A 21,282-nucleotide genomic window follows, 5' to 3' on the forward strand; every position below is an offset into this window, starting at 1 on the left:
CACAGCAGAGCTAGGGAGTGGCCCTAGACTCCCTAAGACCAGAGCCTGGTGCCTGCCTCCTGCAGGGCTGCCAGCTGGGAAGAAGCAATGTGCTAGACGCACAGGGCCTTGGACCACCAGGGCATCCTTGGGCCTTTAGCAAGCACAGGGGCTGAGTACTGCTGACCTGCCAAGCAGCAGACTCAAGAGCAGGGGAAAAGGGGCTCATGGTCGGGAAGGTGGGTGCATGAGTGCAAAACTCTAAAGGGTCTGTTCTTCGCACAGTGTTTGCGGAACACTTGGTGTGAAGCCACCACATAACAGCATCAGGCGCTTTCTCCAGCCCTGCACCCTTGCCGGTTACCTGGTGAGGCTTGAGGAAGCAGGGCCTAGTCCCTGGCCCTGCAGGAGGTGGGGGTCATGTGGTGGTGAGGCTTACCCCTTCTGGGAAAACTTCATGGCTGTGTGGATGGGGAAGCCACCGGGCCCCATGATGTTGCAGCGGGCATTACAGAGCAGCAGGACGCGCACCATCTCCTGCTTTCCCATCTTGCAGGCCAGGTGCAGTGGAGTCAGCCCTTGGTTGTTTACCTGGTTCAGGCCGGCTGAGGCGTTCTTCCCTAGGAGCTGACAGGACAACATGATAAGCACTGGCCGCTCACTTCTCCAACGCCCCAGGCGCCATTTGCCTCCGAGAGGACAGAGGAGCATGGGGGAGAAAGGCTGCTCTGGAGATTGTAAGAATGGCTGACCAGCAGGGTCAGTGTGTGGGTGTGGGAAAGCGTAAGCCGAATAAACCCTTTCCTCCCCAACTTGCTTCTTGGTCATGATGTTTGTGCAGGAATAGAAACCCTGACTAAGACAAATTGGTACCAGCAGAGTGGGGCATTCCTGTGACAACCTGACCATGTTTTGGGGAGGACTGTGGAAGGACTTTGGAACTTTGGGCTTGAAGATCCATCCGTTGTTAAGAGCTCTGTCGGATGTCGTGTAGGAGCTTGGAAGATAATGTTGAGAACACTGCAGAAGATGGAGCTCTGGTGTGTGAAATTTCAGAGGGAAAATTAAAGACTCTTTTCAGGGCCATTGCTATTTTGGATTGTGAAGATTTTGTCGTTCTGGTTAGCTGGGGCTGAAGAATCAGCTGTGATTAACAAGATACCAGAACTACCAAAGCAAAAACTTTGCATTACTGGGACTATTGATGCTAGTTAGCTGGAGCTAAGAAATTAGCGGTGATTAAGAAGAGACCAGCATCATTGAGGTGACATCTTCTGGGAAGTGTTTTCTGAAAGCACAAAGAGGCTGTGTTCCAGAGATGGCCAAGGTTGTACTCCTGCTGCAGCGGGACTTGGTAATATGTAAGGGTCACCCAGGTGGTACTAGTTTTGAAGGCATGAAGGGGTCACACAAAGCAGCTGAGGCTCGGTACTGTGAGAGGCCATGGAAGGCCATTGGTGAAGGTGCAGCCTCAGTTGCAATTGAAGGCCCAGGACTGAAGGGGTCATGCAGTGTTTTGGAGATGCCAGTACCATGAGATGACCACCAAGAGCAGCAGCAGCAGCAGTGGGGTACAGGCATCTGGAGCCTAGAGGATGATGCGTGTGCTACAAAGGGCATGGCTGGATAAGTGACCCAAGCCCTTGGAGGAGCCCAGAAGATCGTGAGTTGGATCCCAGACATTGGACAGTTGGAGATTGACTTTTGCTTTTGATTGTGACTGTGCCCTGATATTTTCCCTCTTGAAGGAAGAAACTGTTTTAGTGGAGCCCACAGTTAAGAGACTTTTAATTGTAAAAAGACTTTGGATTTTAAAAAGATGGATATTTTAAAGAAATTGAAATTTTAAGAATATGTAAAGGCTGTGGGACTTTTAAAGTTATTTAGATCTTGGGGATGAATAAGATTGTAAGGGTTGAGGCTTACTAGTGATGTTTTTGTGTGTCAAGTTGACAAGGGGTCAATTGTACTGGCTAGTTTTGTGTCAACTTGGCACAGCTGGAGTTATCACAGAGAAAGGAGCTTCAGTTGAGGAAATGCCTCCATGAGATCCAACTGGCATTTTCTCAATGAGTGATCAAGGGGGAAAGGCCCCTTGTGGGTGGGACCATCTCTGGGCTGGTAGTCTTGGGTTTTATAAGAGAGCAGGCTGAGCAAGCCAGGTGAAGCAAGCCAGTAAAGAACATCCCTCCATGGCCTCTGCGTCAGCTCCTGCTTTCTGACCTGCTTGAGTTCCAGTCCTGCATCCTTTGGTGATCAACAGCAGTATGGAAATGTAAGCCGAATAAATCCTTTCCTCCCCAACTTGCTTCTTGGTCATGATGTTTGTGCAGGAATAGAAACCCTGACTAAGACAGATGCCTTGCCACTCCTTATTGGTCATCTCCTGTCATGACATCATAGAAAGAAACGAACCAGAAAACTCCTGGTGGTGTTCTGGCAGCTTCCTTGGACTTGGGCTGATGGGCAAAGTGAAGTGGAAGTTTCTGGCTATGTCAGCTGATATAGATTCACATGGAGTTTTCTTGAAGCAAGACCCGTGGGAGGACACGTGATGTTTGGAGGAGTATACATAGGACTCGATGGACAGTGGCGGTGAGCTTCATGGATCTTGTGTCTTTGTCTTCGTTGATCTTCACTTCACTGAGGTATGGCGGAGAACTTCTGGAGTCCCTGCTGGTCCCAATCGCGCCTGCTGACTTGTGTCTTGTGCCGATGTCTCTGCTAGGTAGTGCCGCTGCTGCTGATTCACGTTTGCTATCCTGACACACAGGACTGGACTGCTGGTGTCATGCTCGCTTCAGCAGTACATATACTAAGATTGTCAGGACTGCTGGTATTCTGACAACTGGAGAATGGAATCGCCCCAAGGAGCTGCTTCCAAACACCATTCAGCAGAGCCTCGCAGCCTCCTCCGGGTTGACTGCTGTTGCTGATTCGTGAATGGTGTTTGCGAGTGGGTTGAGCTGCTGCCGCTGATTCGTAAGAACTGAACTGCTGCTATCCTGACAATGCAGACTGGATCTGCTCCAAAGAACAATATCTCAACTTCCCCTGTATCCCAATAACCTTCCTTTTCCATTACCTCTGGGAGGTGGTAGGCTAGAAGGGAGGTTAAAGCATGTACAAATCCTTATTAAAGTAGGCCTTGAAAATCTGGAGCCTGTAGGAGTGCCTCTGCGCAAACACCTACACCCGCTGGGGCAATCTGAGTGCCCATGAATTAGGTTCAGACTCTCTGCACCTTGAGCCCCCCCAGACAGGGGCTGACCTGACACAACCAGCCCAAGGGCTAGCTCTGGGTAGCTGCTGAGCTCCATGCCTGACTACAGTTTCCATGGAGTTCAGCTCACTGAGCTGGAGAACCGCCTTACCTAAAGATACGTCTCCCTCTAAGTGTCACAGGGTGGAGGATGGGGGTGGGAGGTGACAAAGGAATCAGGAATCAAGGACGGATGAGTGAGAAGACCCAGAAAGACTCATGAACTTGAGGCCCCCAAGTCAAGTTTCCAGCACAAGGAGGTGCTTGGTTGCTCAGTCCCCTGCCCACGGCCCAGTACTCACCTGTAGCACCTGGGGATTGTCCCCTTGCACAGCGTAATGGAAGGCAGTCTCTCCTTTGTTGTCAGTGACATCCATCTGGGCGTGGCAGTATTGTACCAGCTCCACCAGGATCTCACTGTCACCCTTGCGGCAGGCCAGATGTAGTGGGGTGCAGCCCTCCTCATTCTCTGTGCTGTTGGCACAGCTGTTAAAGGGTTGGGGTGGGTGGGCAGTGATAGGTAAGAGACAGGCAGGGGACCAAAGGCAGGCACGCTGAGAACCCTGAGTGCAGAGGCAGGATACAGCAAGGTCTGGAGGTTCTGGCATGACTCAGTCCAGGCTACAGTGCATTCTGCTCACCTGTGGGGAGATGTGCCCTAGGGCCATGCCAGCATGAGGGGACAACAGCCATGACAACAGGTGACACAGAGAAAGGGCACTCAGGACAGAAACTTCAGTGTCGTGAGCAATGCACTGAACCTCTGTGCTTCAGACTGTGAGATGGGACACCGCGGTCTCCAAGGTCCTGCTTGGAGCAGCTCAGCTCACAGGTTCTGTTTTTGTTTTTTAAAATAAGGTCTTGCTCTGTAGACCAGGCTGAACTCAAACTCATGAATCTGCCCGCCTCTGCCTCCTAAGTGCTGGGACTAAAGGAGTGTGCCACCACTGCCTGGCTTGGTGAAGCTTAGCTAGGGCCCAGGCATTGAGCAGAGGAGTATGGGGTGGTCAGCCGGTGACTTGCAAGCGTGGCCACGGTGACCTCGATGGGGAATTTGCTGATACAGCATTGAGTAGATGGATAATATAAAGGAGACCAGACAGGCTTCTGGAAAAACGGCAGGGCTTGGGAGGGAGACTGTGACCGAGCCCCTCCCTCAGCAGCCCTCTCCTACTGAATAGCCTCTCTTAGAGATGACTGAGGAGTTGGAAGAACTCACTGTCTGCACTTCCTTCTGACTTTAATTAGTGTTCTCAAGTTATTAAGCCATGGCAACGCTATTCTTTTCTCACCCAAGTCATTGGAAGAACAAGGGCCAGGTGTGGAGACCCCAGGCAGCATGGACAGCCCACACCACACCGCAGTGCCCCCCCACCCCGCCCCAGGCAGCACTTGCTCTCCCCCACCCCGCCCCCCACCCCAGGCAGCACACGCTCTCCCCCACCCACTCCCCCACCTGATGATGCGGCTGTGATGGAAGCACTCCCGGATGCCGAGCTCCACGGCTAGGTGTGTCACTGTCCAGCTGGGGTGGTTCCGGATGAGGTCGGTCAGGTGCTGAAGCACCTCCACATGCAGGACCTGCACAGAGCTCTCGTAGAAGGGCGGCAGCTGGGAGGAGAACTGCTGGAAGTTCACCAGGGCGTCTGCCTCAGACTCCAGTTGGAAGAGCCTGCCACCAGGAGAGGCCACTCAGGTAAGTCGTGAGGCAGGGAGCCTGGGCCAGATCAGGGGCAGTGCCTAGCATAATCACACGGTCCCCCCCCCCCGCTCCCCCCCCCACACACACACAGGCCAGCCTCTCTCTGCCCCAGGCTGCAGGCTGATCTTCTTGTTCCAACACTACCCTCAGAACAGAGCTTGCTTTGGATTTGCTTGGGGGTCTTTCAGAGCTGGTGATCTTATATCTTATTTAATGGAAGCCATGTCATATTCTCTTCTAACTTGGCTGTCACATCCAGAAGCCTCTCTTTCAAACTCTGTCTCTTTGTATACGGTCAGAATTGAATAAGTGATATTTCACCCAAATGGCTGGCTACAGAATACTATGTGGGTTACAGCTCAGCTATCTATCTACTACACAGTCATTAAAGTTCTTCAAAGTGATAGGGATGGTCTGGCAAAATGATCCAATGGCTAAAGGTATCTGCTGTTGCCTGAGTTCGGTCCCAAGGACCCACATAGAAGGGAGCTGACTCCCAGAGTTGCCCTCCAATCTCTCCTCTACACTATGACATGATCACAATCAAAATAAGTAAAGCATAAGAAATAAAAAAAAAAATAGGGAGATGTTTATTTTGAAATGTGAAAAAAAGCAGGGTACAAATAATATAGAACACAAAGTGATTTCAACTACCCAACTACCCAATGGGCAGTGAAGAGATGTGTCAAAAATCTGCTCAGAAGCAGAAGGAATCTAACACTCCTACCATTTCTCTTAACTTCCCCAGTGAGCGCATGCAGTATTTTCCTAGTAAGAAAACAAAGCTCTGTTTATTTAAAAAGAGTTGGGCTGGAGTCCAGTTCTGCTGTGAAATTGCTGTGTGACTTTGGTACGCCTCTCCCCGTCTCTGAGCCTCACGTGAAACTTGAGACGGAGACCAAGGGCACTACTGTAGGACAGTAGGAAAGCATTGTGACATCATGAAACCAGGCAGACACACTGGCCTGCAGTTCTCACCAGGGCTCTCAACCGCCCCCCCCCTCCCCCGGCTTTGTCAATGGAGCCAGCCTGTCTGTGCCGGACAAGGTTCTCAACAGAGCAACTAAAGGAACAAGCCAGTGTGGACACCCTGCTCTTCTGAGTGTCTGCTCCTAGGGGGCTGGGCAGCAACATAGAGCTCTCAGAAGAGTGTGAGGGAATCCATGCTATGAGGACACTGCCATCCAGACAAGTGTGAGGCCAGCCTGGGGTACATGAGACTGTCTTTAAAAGGCTCAAGTTAAGGGCCTTAGAAAACTAGTTGATCGAGAAGAAATGTTTGCAGAAAATAGGCAGAGGGAAATACAGGAAAACAAGGAAGAAGCATAAACCATCGCGAGGGCGTCAGACGCAGAAGAAACTAGACGGACGTCTTATTTAAAAGGTTAATGTCTACAAACTCTCCAAAACGGGTTTTCAAACAAGCTCTCCTGGGTCTCCTCTGGGTCGATCTCCCTATTAAACCCCCATCTAAATGTCCAGGCTGGGTATGATGGACATGCCTATGACCCTGATTCAGAGGGCTCAGGCTGGGGATTGCTGGGAGGTTAAGACCAACCTAGACCTCACAGTAAGTTTCAGGGCAACAGTTTGAGAACCTGTTTCAGAAAATAAGGTAAAATAAAAGTAAGACAGGCAAAATGGCTCAGTGGGTAAAGGTGCTTGCTGACCCAGGTACCATCCCCAGAGCTCACACAGTTGAAGGAAAGAAGGGATTCCAGAAAACTGTCTTCCCACATACACACACACACACACACACACACACACACATCTTTTTTAGAAAAATATTTTATTACATTTATTTATTTGTATGTATACATGTGCAAATGTAGGTATCAGAGACTGAGCTCACACCGCTGGGCTGGGTGGAAAGAGCCTTTACCCACTGAATCATCTCACTGGCCCATGAATAAATCTCTTAGAAAACAAGACAAAACCCCAATGCACACCTACTATCATGTGTAGGCTATAAAACAGGGTCCCAAGCCCCCTCGCATGCCTGTCACCAAGTCACCAGGATCTAGATTGCTCTGCTCTGTGACCTGACTGTCTAAATGCTTTATCATTTCAACAAGCAAAGGACAGACATCCCACTGTCTTCACAGAGGCCTCAAGACACTAGAAGATTCTGCGTCTCTATCGGGACCTGGCCAGAACGCCACAGGGAGATGGAGCAATGGCGGAGATGCCTGGGCCCTGGATGAACTCAAGTACTAGCGCCAAACCACCAGGCTGGGAGACTTCCGAAGAGGGAAGTGCAGTCAACGCACGCCAGCAGGTGCCCTGCAGAGAAGCGAGCCCTTGCCTCAGAGCTCCGCACAGCTCACAGACTTTTAGGCTACATGAATCAGTGCTGTTTTAGGTCACTAGGTTCTGGGTGCTTTGTTACACAGCAGTGCTGGCAGTGAGGCACACGAGAGGAGAAACTGATGTGTGCACAGATGCAAGGAGGTGGTCAACATGGCAGAGGGTAGCCACAGTGTGACAGCTGCTTGTCACACAGAAGCCAACGCTAACACAACGATGGCTCTACGGAGCAGAAAGAGCATGAATCTCGGGGAGAAGCTTAGCCCAGTAAACCAAGGACAATGCAGGGAGCTGCAGAGAAAAGCCCTGGAAGAGCCTTGGCCTCCGTGTCCAGCTCTCTTTATAAGTGAGTGTTGGGACAGAACCTCACACCAGAATGACTGGGCTATCTCCTTAGCACTCACTCAAGAGGGAGAGAGTTGGGTTTTGTTGTTGTTTTGACTACACATTAAGTCAGAGTTCAGTTCCCGGCACCCCCCCATGGAGGGGAGATCAGAAATGCCTGTAAGTCCAGGGAATCTGATGCCATCTTCCAGCCTCTGCAGGCATGCTTGCACTCTCTCTCTCATGCGCGCGCACACACACACATGCACAAGTGAATATTAAAAATTAATACCTAGGCATGGTAACACACGCCTTGAATCCCAGCACTCAGTACGCAGAAATAGGAGGATCTCTAACTTTGAGGCCAGCCTGGTCTATATAGTAAGTTCCAGAACAGCCAAAGCTACACAGTAAGACTCTGTCCCCCAAAAACAAAGCTAAAAAATAAATAAATAAATAAGTAGAGAAGACCATCAAAAATTACAAAAGCGTAAGTAGAAACGGCTGGACTCATGATCATGTGTAATATACACTCATCGCTTCTACAGGCACAAGGCATGTACATATTGTACAGACCTGTGTGCAGGCAAAATATTCATACACATACAAAGATAAAATACAGCAATAAATATTTTTAATAGGTAACGATTTTAAATGGCTGAGAGCCGAGCAGGTACATCACTGGAGAAGGTGCCAGAGTGGCTCGTCACTGCTGAAAGGGGCTGTACTAACACCAAATAAACACACCGTAAGATTATAATGATGCTCCACTAGACACTCAAGGGGCTGACTCGGGTCTTTGCACTGACAATAAAAAGTCTCAGAGTATCCAGCAACAAGAAACCTCCCTCACAATCATTACCTACCAAGGCTGCCATGGCCTTCGGTCCACCAGCACTCCTGGGTACACGACAGACAGGAAGGCACAATGACACGCACACAGCAGAAACAAGAGAGGACCTGCACGTCCATCAACCAGTGACGTGCAGTCATGTGCTGCGTGACAACAGGCTGCATTCTGAGAAACGTGTGGTCAAAACATGAATGTTGGGCTGGGCAGTGGTGGCGCACGCCTTAAACCCCAGCACTTGGGAGGCAGAGGCAGGCGGATTTCTGAGTTCGAGGCCAGCCTGGACTACAGAGTGAGTTCCAGGACAGCCAGGGCTACACAGAGAAACCCTGTCTCAAAAAAAAAAAAAAAAAAAAAACCAAAACCAAAAACAAAACAAAACAAAAAAAAAAGTGAATGTTAGGCATGGTAGTGTATTGATCCCAGCGGGATCCATAATGAGACCATGTCTTAAAAAAAAAAAAAGGAAAGGCTGTGTGAGGAACACAGTTGTTGGGCTGGGGTTGTCGTTCCCTGGTGAAGGGGCTCTGGGTACAGTGTACAGAATGTTCTATCTGCAGATCTGCCTTCACCAGTCTACATGTTCCCTAAGAACGAAAACCATGTGTGGCTTCTCACAGAGCCCACTGGCCTCAGGCCCAGGGCTCCTGTGAACAGGCGGATGATGGGATAGCCAGGAGAACAAGCAGAAAGAAAATGGGTACAAACTTCGTCAGTCAGCCCAGCTCCACCACAATATGAAGGTTTGGCTCTGCCAACTATCCCCTTCTCCCACTCTGCCTTGCCCTGGAGTTCTACCCTGATCTTCTAGAACCAAGAAGTCCCAGCATGCCTAGCGCCAGCCCTTACACAGCAGCTGTTTAAACCCTTACCCCTACCACTGAAGACTCAATTGAGGCCACCACCGTGGGTCCTTTCAGCTTCCTCATCCTTCACCCTTCCCAGGAGCAAAGTTTCGGGAAATGACCCACACTTTTCTGCTCCCAGCTCCTCCTTCTAGTAATAGAACTCCCAGGCAGAGCTCCAGGGAAGCCCCAGGATGGAGGGAACGAACTGAGGGGTGCACGTCCCACTGACATCACCTACCGGAAGCCGCTCTGTGGGTTCCTCGGGCTGACCAGGACACAGTCCCAGGTGCGATTGGAGACATTCTGTAACAGGATCAGCTGCCCTTCCTCCCGGACACGTTCACTTGAGACGTAGTCAGTCAGGGACACCTCCTTCACCCGGAATGGGTTCGAGAACAAGTTGGTGACGCTACTGAGGGTGTTGACGAGGCGTCCGAAGAACTGCATCCTCTGTGGGGCAGCGGAGAGACCCAGCCTGCCCCTCTGCTCTGGAAGAAAGGGAGATCTCTGGTCAGTCAGATGCAGTCTCCTGCACCCACCTCACAGGAGTCATACACATACACACACACACACACACACACACACACACACACACACACACACACACACACCAGCTCTGTGCCCTAGCAAGAACCTGAAAGGGAGAGAAACAGCCTGAGCATACAGCAGGTCTGATGGAGGGAGAGAAAGAGCCTGAGTGTGTAGCAGGTCTGATGGAGGGAGAGAAAGAGCCTGAGTGTGTAGCAGGTCTGATGGAGGGAGAGAAAGCGCCTGAGTGTGTAGCAGGTCTGATGGAGGGAGAGAAAGCGCCTGAGTGTGTAGCAGGTCTGATGGAGGGAGAGAAAGAGCCTGAGTGTGTAGCAGGTTTGATGGAGGGAGAGAAAGCGCCTGAGTGTGTAGCAGGTCTAATGGAGGGAGAGAAAGCGCCTGAGTGTGTAGCAGGTCTGATGGAGGGAGAGAAAGCGCCTGAGTGTGTAGCAGGTCTGATGGAGGGAGAGAAAGAGCCTGAGTGTGTAGCAGGTCTGATGGAAAGCCCCAGAGCTCTCAGGCCAGGCCAGGGACCACTCCCTGACCAGGACTGACTGGGGACTAGTGCTACAGTAAGGATGCTACAGTAAGCCATGGATGTGGTGTCTGCAGCAAGGCCTGGCCAAGCGGACAGCTTCTCACCATGCAAGCCAGAGCTGACATCCTAGAGACGGCAGAACTGACCATGGGCAGGCCAACTCCACAAGCAAAGCCAAGGGCCCCTCACTATGACATACCAGAATGCACCACACCACCGAGGGCAGGGGATCGGGGTGGGGAGCAACTGTCTGTCTGCACCCTTTCACTGGTTTCACATAGATCTCTGATATGGATGAAAGAAGACATGTAGGCTCGGACACACCAAACGTGCATTTGGGGATAGGTGTGCATAGAGACGTGTCTGAGTGTCTGCAGGTACTTGTGGGGCCAGGATCACCTGCAGGTATCTCAGGGGTTCTCCACCTTGTTTTTGAGACAGAGACTCTTAGGGACCTGGAACTTACCAAGTAGGCTAGACTGGCTGGCCAGCGAGCCTCCAGGCAGTGTCCTGTCTGCCTCCCCAGCACTGAGATCCCGAGTGCATGTCTCCGTGTCCAGCTCTCTTTATAGGTGAGTGTTGGGACAGAACCTCACACCAGAATGACTGGGCTATCTCCTTAGCACTCACTCAAGAGGGAGAGAGATGGGTTTTGTTGTTGTTGTTGTTGTTGTTTTAACTACACATTAAGTCAGGGTTTCTGCTATAAAAATTGTCTCCCAGTCTAGATTGGAGCCTTAGCCTGTGTGTTCATGTGCACCGGGGATAGAACCCAGAGCTTCACACTCATTAGGCTACAGCCCCAGCTCCAGAATTAAGAGAACTGTGTTTTCTTGGGCTTCTAGAAAGTATATTGCCTTCCCCAGAGGCCGCCCTCTACCTCTGAGGCAACATGTCGCCTGTTGAAAGAGTAGGCCTGACAGACAGCACAGAGCCCTGCAGTAAGGATGCCCCGAGGGAGCCGGGCACTGCATGGACACTAGCTCTCAGTCTGGTCCTGCTCTGACCCCAGGTTGGAAGAAAGGACTAACCTTGGTGATGGAATGGAGACAAACTGTGGAGTAAGCTAAAAACAGCGTGAGGGTCGCCCATGACACCACCTCAGGGTTTCCCTTTCCAGTTTCAGCAGCTATGGTCTGAAAGCACGCACAGAACATTCCAGAAAAAGTTAACTCATTTGTTGTAAACATTATGCTCTTCAACATGGTGAGTCTTAGACCAGCCTGCTGGGTCTCAGCTGGGTGTATGCGCATGTCTCTTCCCAGGGCGAGAGCACACCGCACACACATGGTCTGTGCAGCGCCTAGCAGCCTGCTTCACTGACAGATGGGTAGGGTAAGTGACCCTAGCGTTACTTAACAATGGCATCAAGGGCTGACACTGCGCTTGTCTAGCACAGAGCAGACTTTTCCAGCCCTGACACTGCATTAACTGGGATGGAGATGGATACCTGGAAACCCAGGACCACTACAGGACAGGGGTGGAGTTCAAGGGCATCCTGGTCCCACACAGTGAGCTTGGGGCCAGCCTGGCACCTGAAAGACAGTACTGCTTTAAATGTTGGCCTGTCTTTACTTAACTACTTCCCCCATTTTACAGATAAGAAAACTAAGACCTAGAGAATATGACTCCATCACTCTGGAAACAGCCGGGAGCTTTGGAAGTCCCTGCTTTTCTAATAATAACGAACCGGTGGGGAAGAACGCAAGTCGTGTCTTCTTCAACACAGGGACAGCCAACGATGGTGGCCCACACCTGGAATCCCAGACTCAGGAGGCTAATAAAGGTAGCCAGCCCAGGCAGCACAGCAAGATCCAGGCCAGTTCTGACTATAAAGTGAGATCCTGTCTTGACAAGCCAAGATAGGGCTGGAGAGATGGTTCACAAGTCAGGAGCACTGGCTGCTCTTCAGAGGATCTGAATTTAGTTCCCCAAGCCCATGTGGCAGCTCATACTCATCTGGAACTCCAGTCCCAGAGGATCCCGTAAGCTCTTCTGCCCTCCACAGATATCGGCTATTCATGTGGTACACAGGCAGGCACATGTGAAGGCAAAATACCCATATACAGAAGATAAAAATAAACAAACCTCAAAAATGGTAAGACATAGGGCTTGATAAAATGATAGTAAGAAAAAAATTACACATTCTTAAAATGGTAAGACATAGGGCTTGATAAAATGATAGTAAGAAAAAAATTACACATTCTTATAGGTGGGACTAAATTCAAACAACAACAACAAATGAACAGTGGCTAGTGGGTCAGAAAAAAGAGCAATATAAAATAAAAGTCACAGCTGGGCATGGTGATGCACGCCTTTAGTTCCAGAACTCAGGAGACAGAGACAGTTGGATCTCTGTGAGTTCAAGAATAGCCAGTCTGGGGCTGGAGAGATGGCTCAGCAGTTAAGAGCACTGAGTGCTGCTCTTCCAGAGGCCCTGAGTTCAAGTCCCAGCAACCACATGGTGGTTCACAACCATCTGTAATGAGATCTGATGCCCTCTTCTGGTGTGTCAGAAGACAGGTACAGTGGACTCATATAAATAAAAATAAATCTAAAAAAAAAAAAAAAAAAAAAAAGGATAGCCAGTCTGGTATATATAGTAAGCTCCATGATAGCCAGGGCTACAAAGAGAGACCCTGTCTCAAACAACAACAAAAACAAACAAACAAACAAAAAAAACCCAGAGACCACAAAGCAGCAGATACAGAGGATGAATGAATCAGTCTAAACAGACAATATGAGGTTATGGTTAAAAATAAGACCACCAGATTGCAAGAGAGCTTGGCACATTTAAGTGCTTGCAGCCAAGCCTGACAACCTAAGTTGATCCTTGAGGAACAAGCAAGGAAGAAGGAGAGAAATGACTTACGTCATCCTCTGGCCTCCACACATGTATCATGACACACATGTACACACACGTGCACTAACAATGCTAAAATGTAATAAAAATCATATACACACTCATTAAAGAGTTAATTATTTCTAGATATCTTTGGGGATCCATCTCATGACCTCACGAACACAAAACAAATACTCTACTAGACTATATGGCCAGCCTCAGGATTTTTTGGCTGAAAATATAGATATAAGAGGATCCCCTCCCCAGACAAACACACACACACACAAACCTGTTGAGGTTTGGTCTTGCTGTCTGTTGCAATGCTAAGTGCAGCCCTGGACTCTGTACATAGACCTGTGACCCTGTCCCCAAGCTATTTCTGATTGGTAAATAAAGATGCCAACAGTCAATAGCTGGGCAGAAGAGACAGAGGTGGGGTTTAGGATCCCCTAGCTAGGGGTCAGAGGAGAACCTAGAGGAAGAAGAAGAGAAGCCTCCATGGGTTAAGTGAGCCATAAAAAAACGCAGCCCTGAGGGCTGGCCAACTGGAGTTAAGGGCAGCCCAGATGAAACATAGTAACTGATAACTCGGGGTTATCTATCGATCGGAAAGTAGAGTTTAACAGCATGGAGGGCAGACAGCTGCCCAGCTCTTGTGCTGTTTAAGGCTTGCTTACTGTAGATATAAAGGTCATGTGTTTCTTTTATCTGGGAACTAAGCAAGCAGTCAAAGGAGGGGTAGAAACCCCAGCTCGGGATTAAAACACACAAACAAATAAATGAGTGCACAAACGTCGAAGTGTGTGTGCTGTGTCAGCCAGTGGCAGGAATCCGTGTGCTGTGGCCCCTGCATCTTTCCATCATGTAGGTGCCAAGAATCAAACTCAAGTTGTCGGGCTAGGTAGCAAATGCCTTTACCCACTGAATAATCTACTGCCCTTGGCAAGAAGACAATCTTACAGGGTATGATGGTTCACATTATGATCCCAGCCCTTAGGAATCTAAAGCGGTTGGATCCAGTCTGGTCTCACAGTGAGCTCTAGGACAGAGTAGCCTTGTCTCAAGTAACAACAAAAATCTTTCCTTTTATACCCCAGCAAGCACTCTGTGTGTGTATGTCACTGGGATGTGCATGTTCAGATGTGTGTGTGTGTGTGTGTGTGTGTGTGTAAATGTGCACAGAGGCCAGAGGTCAACCTCAGCTGCCATTGCTCAGGATTTTGAGATAAGGCCTCCTCAGCAGCTCCTGGAGTTAACTAACTTGTCATGCGAGTTCTGGGGACTTCCCCAGCTGCAGAATCATCAGCACACACCACCACTGAGGACTGGGCTCGGGTCCTCCGGCTTGTGAGAGCTGCTCTTTACCAACTGAACTGTTTCTCTGACAGATTCTGAGTGACTGTCAGCCTGGGCACACCTGGCACCTCCCTCCGCCCCATCCTAAGCTCGTATCACTTCCTCTGCACAGCCACCCTCCCACACGGTTATCCTCGCTTCGAGTGGGAGGAAGCTAAGGCACAGAAAGGCAGCGGGCCATTCCCAAGGTCACACAGCTGACAGGGACAGGGACGAGTGCTACAGTCCAAGGCGAGCAGCTCCAGAGTCTAAGCTTCTTCAGGAGGCTCCCAAGGTCTCTCACCCTAGTGCCAAGCTTGGCTCCATTCAAGATTCTTGTGAGGAAATTTAACTGAGTAAGTATTTTGCACAAACTTCTTTTAAAAAAAAAAAAAAAAGGGACTGGTGAGATAGCGCACCATTCTTCCCTTCCCCCACCCCTACCCCGACACAAATAAAAATGTAAATTAAATCCAAAACTAAAAAAGGCATAGACAGGAGAAGCATACCAGGATATCTGGAGGAGATGAAGGTCCTGGTTACATGAGTAACACTGTTGCTGTTCTCGATTTTCCAAATGGCACACAAAATTACTATGGTTTTATAGAAAGCAGGTGTAGGCTGAGTCCTGGGCTCTGTGGTTTTATGCAGATGTGCCAGAGGCCAGGCCAGATGCAGAGAGGTGCTCCAGGAAGTGGGGCAGGGTGCACCCAAGAGCCTCACTGGTTTAAATCCACTTGTCTGTGGGATCAGCAGCCTCACTCAGAGGAAGTCCTCACCCCAGCATTCTCTGACAGAGACATGTCCCCTATGTTGAAAGGCCTGGCCTCTGTCCAGCCTCCTGGGGCCAGTGTGATACAGGATATGACACAGTAACTAAGGAAAAGGCCAGACGCCAACCCACTGTGACAACACCACCAGCAGCCATTGTTCTCTTCAGGTGGAAGAGAGGAAATGAACTCTGTGGACCCATGGGCCACACACATCCTGGAACAAGCATGGCAGGGCCAGGCAGGAATGCTACAAAGCATTTATGTGCCTACTTCTTGGCATCCTGCCGCTACCATCTCGGCCAGGCTGCCATCAGGGCAGCTAAGGAATCTTCCACTGGGGGCCTCCCTCAAACCTCTTGGGGCTTAGTCTCACAGTTTTTACATTCCTGTAACATTGTTTTCTACTGCTGACAACTGTCACTACTGCTCTGCCCCAGAGCTGGCTCCTAGATGAGGTCATCTGACACAGAACCCCTGTTTCCAGCCAGAGATGCCACAACTGAAAAGGGCCAAGCCAAGCCATTCATGGTGCCAGTGCCGGTGACGACCCTTCATGCAGCCTAAGGTTAAGATCTGTGGCTTCTCCCCTTGTCTCTAACCCATTCCCTGTCAGTGTGCCGCCTTGGTTTGCTTCTGGAAGGCAGATGGTGTCTGTGGACATCTACAGCTCTCCTGGAGGAACGGAAGACAAGACCAGAGAAGAGTATACTCACATCAGAGATGGAGAGATCCATCCAGAGAGGGCCTCAGATGGAGGGTTCAGATGACAAACTATAGAAATACACTCTGGCCACCAAAATGAAAACCAAACAAGAGCCCTGGAGGGACCATGGAAGGGTCTTCAGTGAGCCCCCCAGGAGGGGCTACTTGGGTCCATGAGGGCCAGGCTCAGAGTGTGTGGTCCCTGGGGAAGGACACTGGAGGACAGGACTTGAGTTCTAAGGAAAGACAGAAGACAGCTGAGGGGGGTGGGGAGAGGCCCTCCTGGCATGCACAGCAGGGGTCACAGCTGGGAGGACAGAGGCATGCATGGCCACCATGGGTGATCACTGTCACCTGGACTGGCTGAAGGAGGTCTGCATCCACCTCTGCCGTGGTGAAGGGCGGGTCTCAGGAAGACTGCTCTCACTCTGAGGGTCACTCTCCTGGCAAGGCTGCCAGGCTGTTCACCTTCCCTCCTCCCTTTTGGATGCTTGCAGGTAGAAACTGCTTGGCGGGAGCCATGATCCATCCAGTCCATTCTACAAAACCCAGAATGTCCTCCCTGCTCATGCGAGCCCCCCCCAACCCCCACTCCTCATTCTGAGTCCACTCTCACTCCAAAGGCAGAGTAAGCAGTGGACTGACCCCTCCCTACAAGCCGGCACTCAACGTGGTTCAAAATGGAGGTACATGAGTCTAGGTCATGGTCTAGCCTTACACACATGGCTCCTCTATGGCTGTCTAGCACACAGACTACAAACTGAATGGCCATATCTCCCGGTGGAATGACAGTACCTCACTGCTGATGGACTCTATGCCATATGGATCTCCAATACTTCAGAAAGCCCAAACTCTAGAGAATGTATCAGAATCCTCAGAAAAGGCCCAGCCTGCACTCCAGCCCCCTGACGTGACTCTAGTCATTCAGTCCCAGCAGACAGGTCACATGTGTGCCTCAGTGTCCTTGGGCGCTCCTGCACCTTCACTCCCTGGCCTGTATCACTCCTACCCCCACTTAACATCTCTCTCATAATAGACAAAGGATATGCACTCAAATAAACCTCCCCTTTCTTGTCTCTCAAGAACCAGTTTGGAGGCCACTTCCTCCAGAAAGCTCTTTTCTCCCCTCAGCCTTTCCCCTTGGCAACCCTACTCCATGGGGTCCCTCACAAAGGACCGTGGCACTGCTTTGATTCCTTAGGGTGCATGGCACCCACTTCCAGCAGCTGTTTGATGTAAGTGAACAAATCAATGGACATCTGTGAGCCACCAGCCTGCGTCCCTAAGGCAGTGGGACAGGGATCCCATGCCCCCGCACATCTGGCTCTCACACCACAAAGCAAGGCGGGTGAACCCAGCCTCTGGCTTTCCTCCAAGGACCACCTGCTCCCCCACCAGGAGACCCTTCCTCCAGCACTGCTGCTCTTGGGACTGGTTGGTTCCTCTGGGAAAATCAGTTTTACTGCCCAGCATGGTTCCAACATCGGTTCTCAGTGTTTCAGCCTTTTTAGAGATGAAACTGCCTCCACCTGACACAGACAAGCATGGAGGGAGGAGAACCAGGCCAGAACACCTGAGCCTTCTTGTCTCAGGTAATGGCTGTAGGGGCTTTCAGGAGCACACCCAAACACACAGGACTGCCCGCCAATTCCCACAGCACGTCTCATGATTAGATTACTGGGGTCACCCTCCTGAGCAGCTGACACCTATCCCTGTCCACCCCACCCCACCTCCATGGCTCCAGGCTGAGGACCTGAGGTCCAATCCAAGTACCAGGCCCCTGCTGTCACTTGACTTCCTGCCACTTTTGTATCTGTTCACGCTGCCCAGGAGAGCACACCCTCTACACAGGCCACACTTATTCATGTGTACACACACATACACACACACACACACACACACACACACACACACACACACACACACACGTAAACTCAGTGCTCAGGAGGCAATTCCTTCCAGGATATTCTTAGTTATATCATTCTATTGGATGCCTTGGAAATCCCTCTTAAGCATGCCACCATAATTACATTTAACAAGACAAGCAACCCCTAGGGAGGGGAAATGCTGTAAGCCAACAGAAGGAGCCCTTAGACAACATGACAGTCTCATGGCAGTCTCATGGCTGGTGTCACACTGTAGGGCACAGGTCCCCTGACTTCCTACAGGGTGCAGGAGGAAAGGCATCTGCCCCATGAGCAATTGGATTCAGCAACACGCCACACTGAACAGTGTCTGCCATGGTCCCTTGGGCATAGCTGCCTGGGGCGGGTCACTGCCACTGCCCTCAAAGCTGGAGAGATTCCAGGAAGTTAAGAGCACTTGATACTCCTGAAGAGGACTCGGGCTCAGCTTCCAGTACCTACACGGCAACCCACACCTTCTTTAAAAAAAAAAAAGATTTATTTTTTATTTTATGTATGTGAGTACACTGTCACCGACTTCAGACGCACCAGAAGAGGACATCAAATTCCATTACAGATGGTTGTGAGCCACCATGTGGTTGCTGGGAATTGAACTCAGGACCTATGGAAGAGCAGTCAATGCTCTTAACTGCTGAGCCATCTCTCCAGCCCCCACAAGTCCTTTAATTCCAGATCCGAGTGAATTCAGCATGCATGGAGTGTACTTACATAGATCCGGGAAAAACATTCATATGTATAAAATAAAAATAATTTAAAAAAATAAATAAACTGGGGACTCTCTACAGTGAAAACCTAGCCCCAAAGGTATTAGCATGACCCTGGCAAAGGAGGTCACTGGCCTCCCTTCCCCAGGCTAAGCAGGAACAGCGGGCGGGCGCTAGCTACATCAATATTTGCTCAGTGGAAAGGGAGCAGAGAATAAAGGTAACAGAAATAAAAGCGCCTGGTTGTCAGGGTGATTAATAAACACTGAAAACATGAACAAAGGGGAATGCTCTCCCTTTGGTCCTCTCTCTCCCTATCCCCCAGCCCTTTCCATCCTGCCTATGAAACAACAGCAAAGCAGGGAGCTTGTACAGGGCCACACTGGTCACCAAGCCTTGTCTTCTACATCTTCTCATTCAAATACTGAGCCTCGTGGCAGTCACTAATGTGGGCAGAAAATTCAGTCCTATCTGGCACAGTGAGAAAACAGACAAGAACAGAGCATGGCCTCCAAGCTCCAGAACCACGTGAAGGCAGAGACCAGAACAAAACACTGCACTAGTCTAAGGGTGGAGCTTCAACGAGGCCAAACCAAACCTGCCCAATCCTGTCGGGCTGGCAAGAGGGCAGGTGGGGGAACTTTAGAGGAAGGATTGGTATTTGTTTGCGATCATGTGAACTGCCCATTAAAAATACAGGCAGAGATCCATAAACCCTTGTGCCCTCCCAGTCGCACTCACACCCAAATCCCTAGTCACAGTCACCTGGGTCACAGGCTCCTAGTCGCCAGCTTCCAGGTCATCGGAGGGAGCTGGAGGTGAACCCAGGATTGGAGGCTAGAGAACTGGGAAAAACACACGGGGGAGCAAATGGAAACCGGAGGCACAAGAGAAGATAAGCAGGGAGTTAGAAATGGGGGCTCAGGGGTTGGGCACAAAGGGACGGACGCAGGAAGCAGGTGGCGTGGGGGAAATCGGGCAATGAGGCAGAAAACCAGGAGCACTCAGAAGCGCAGAGAGAGGAGCTGGGGACAGTGGACAGTCCAGGGTGAAAGTCGGGCAATGAATTGGGAGAAGGGTTGATTTTGGAAGTTGGGAAACTGAGGGCGGCAACGGAGAAGAATGCGGTCACCGGATGGGAGTTGGGGACGCCAGGGGATGAAAGGACAGAAGCCGGGAGCACTCAAGGAGGCCAGATAGGAGTTAACGGAGGACATGCCTCAGAGTCGCAGACACGAGGCCGGTCCTAAGCAGGGTCCAGGTGACGACATTCAAGACAGGGGCACCAGGAGGTTTGGGAAAGGGCCGTCAGGCCCCGCCCCCGCCGCGCCGTCACTCACCTCGGCTTACTCAGCACTTCTCAGCCCTCCTACTTCCGCAAACTGACGCGCCCCGCCCACGTGACGACACTACGGCTCTCCACCAATCCACCGAGCCCATGCCGCAGGCAGGCTGTGGCCCCGACCCCAAGCGTGGACCTCGCACGCGGTCAGGCGCCGCCATCTTCTATAACTGCCCAATGGAAGCCGCTTCTGTTGCCAGGGGGCGGTCGGGCTTCTGACTGAAGCCAATTCTGCGTGGCTGATGGGGGCCATGCCTCGGGCGGGCGGAAGTTTCTCGTGAGGGCAGTTTGGCTGACGTGTTGATAAAGGGCAGGAGGCTGTTCCCGGCTCCCTTCGACCTCAAGGAATCCAGGGTGGCTCGGACTCTGAACTTTTCTGTTTCTGGCAACACATGAAGATAATAAGAAAGAAAATCAATAAAGCCACAGGATATAACCGGGAAGAGCCTGCTTTGATGTTGCCAGGTTCTCCCAAACCAAATTGCAAATAAAAATATGGAATTAACGGTTAGGTTGAAATAAGACAAAATAAAAAAAACTTTCAGGTGGGGAGGGAGGTAATACGCGCGCGCATATGTGTGGTGGGTGGTGGCCAACATAGGGTTTCTGTAGACCAAGCTGGCTATGAACTCAGATTGCCTGGTGTGTGCCACAAGCTTTTTTTTTTTTTTTTTTTTTTTTTTTTTTTTTTTGAGATAGGGTCTCCCACTGAATCTGGAGCTCCCCCACTGGGTTAGCCTAGCTGGCTATGGAACTCCAGGAGGCTTCTTGTTTCCTCTTTCCCAGCTTTGAAGTTTAAAACATTTACCTTTTTCCGTGGGTGCTGGGTATCGAACTCAGATCATTGTGACAACTTCACAAGCACTTTTCCTACTGAGGTATCTAACCAGCCCCCGAACAAGCCTAGTGGCAAGTGATAAAACTGTATTTGTTGCCTACCAACTCTACCTCAAGATGCCAGGCAATTCTGGGTGTGGTTATTGCACACGTACAATCTCAACATTTGGATGCTGGATCAGGAGTTCAAACCCAGCCACAACTAGTTCAGTTGAATCCCAACCTGGCACTCTGTCTCTCAATAAATAAATGAATGGATGTCTGGAGGAATCTTAGCACTTTTAGTAGGATTTTACTTGAATGACCTCTGTGAGGCTGAGAAGTAGCTGCGGTTGCGTCTGGGAATAGGTGATTGTCACTGAGAAGACTCAGACCTCATGCCTAACTATCATGGAATTCCAATAGATGGAATTAAAGTGAATAACGCGGGGGCTGGTGAGATGGTTCCTCGGTTAAGACCACTGGCTGTTCTTCCAGAGGTCCT

General features: G+C 50.4%; 1 protein-coding gene and 2 long non-coding RNA genes across 24 annotated transcripts in view; 2 read left to right on the forward strand and 1 right to left on the reverse strand.

Moving 5' to 3' along the window:
- Pla2g6 (phospholipase A2, group VI) overlaps positions 1-20,135 on the reverse strand; it is a 42,158-nt gene extending 22,023 nt beyond the window's left edge. For 3 of the 22 annotated variants that reach the window (XR_003951408.1, XM_030248657.1, XM_006521154.2), the window contains exons 1-6: positions 19,839-19,952; positions 19,385-19,464; positions 9,511-9,760; positions 4,698-4,913; positions 3,544-3,727; positions 419-606 (exon numbers count right to left, since the gene is read on the reverse strand). Coding sequence is in view for 16 of the 22 variants with exons in the window: in XM_030248657.1 (XP_030104517.1) it covers positions 419-606; positions 3,544-3,727; positions 4,698-4,913; positions 9,511-9,719 (797 nt within the window). In the remaining 6 variants the exon portion in view is untranslated. Of the gene's footprint in view, positions 1-418; positions 607-3,543; positions 3,728-4,697; positions 4,914-9,510; positions 9,761-13,469; positions 13,564-15,024; positions 15,352-19,384 lie in introns of those variants that run through there. The other 19 variants (XR_001781552.2, XR_003951407.1, XR_003951406.1 and 16 more) reach the window with 15 other exon arrangements.
- On the forward strand, positions 599-3,138 carry Gm41358. The gene is made up of 2 exons (XR_875480.2): positions 599-2,627; positions 2,708-3,138. It is a non-coding gene; the product is annotated as a predicted gene, 41358 (long non-coding RNA).
- Positions 5,773-11,334, forward strand: Gm20420. Its single transcript, XR_003951549.1, has 3 exons — positions 5,773-6,327; positions 7,049-7,596; positions 10,911-11,334. It is a non-coding gene; the product is annotated as a predicted gene 20420 (long non-coding RNA).
- Positions 20,136-21,282: the final 1,147 nt, after the last annotated feature.

Source organism: Mus musculus, chromosome 15, assembly GCF_000001635.26.
Source record: "Mus musculus strain C57BL/6J chromosome 15, GRCm38.p6 C57BL/6J".
In the NCBI taxonomy this organism is placed as follows: domain Eukaryota; kingdom Metazoa; phylum Chordata; class Mammalia; order Rodentia; family Muridae; genus Mus; species Mus musculus.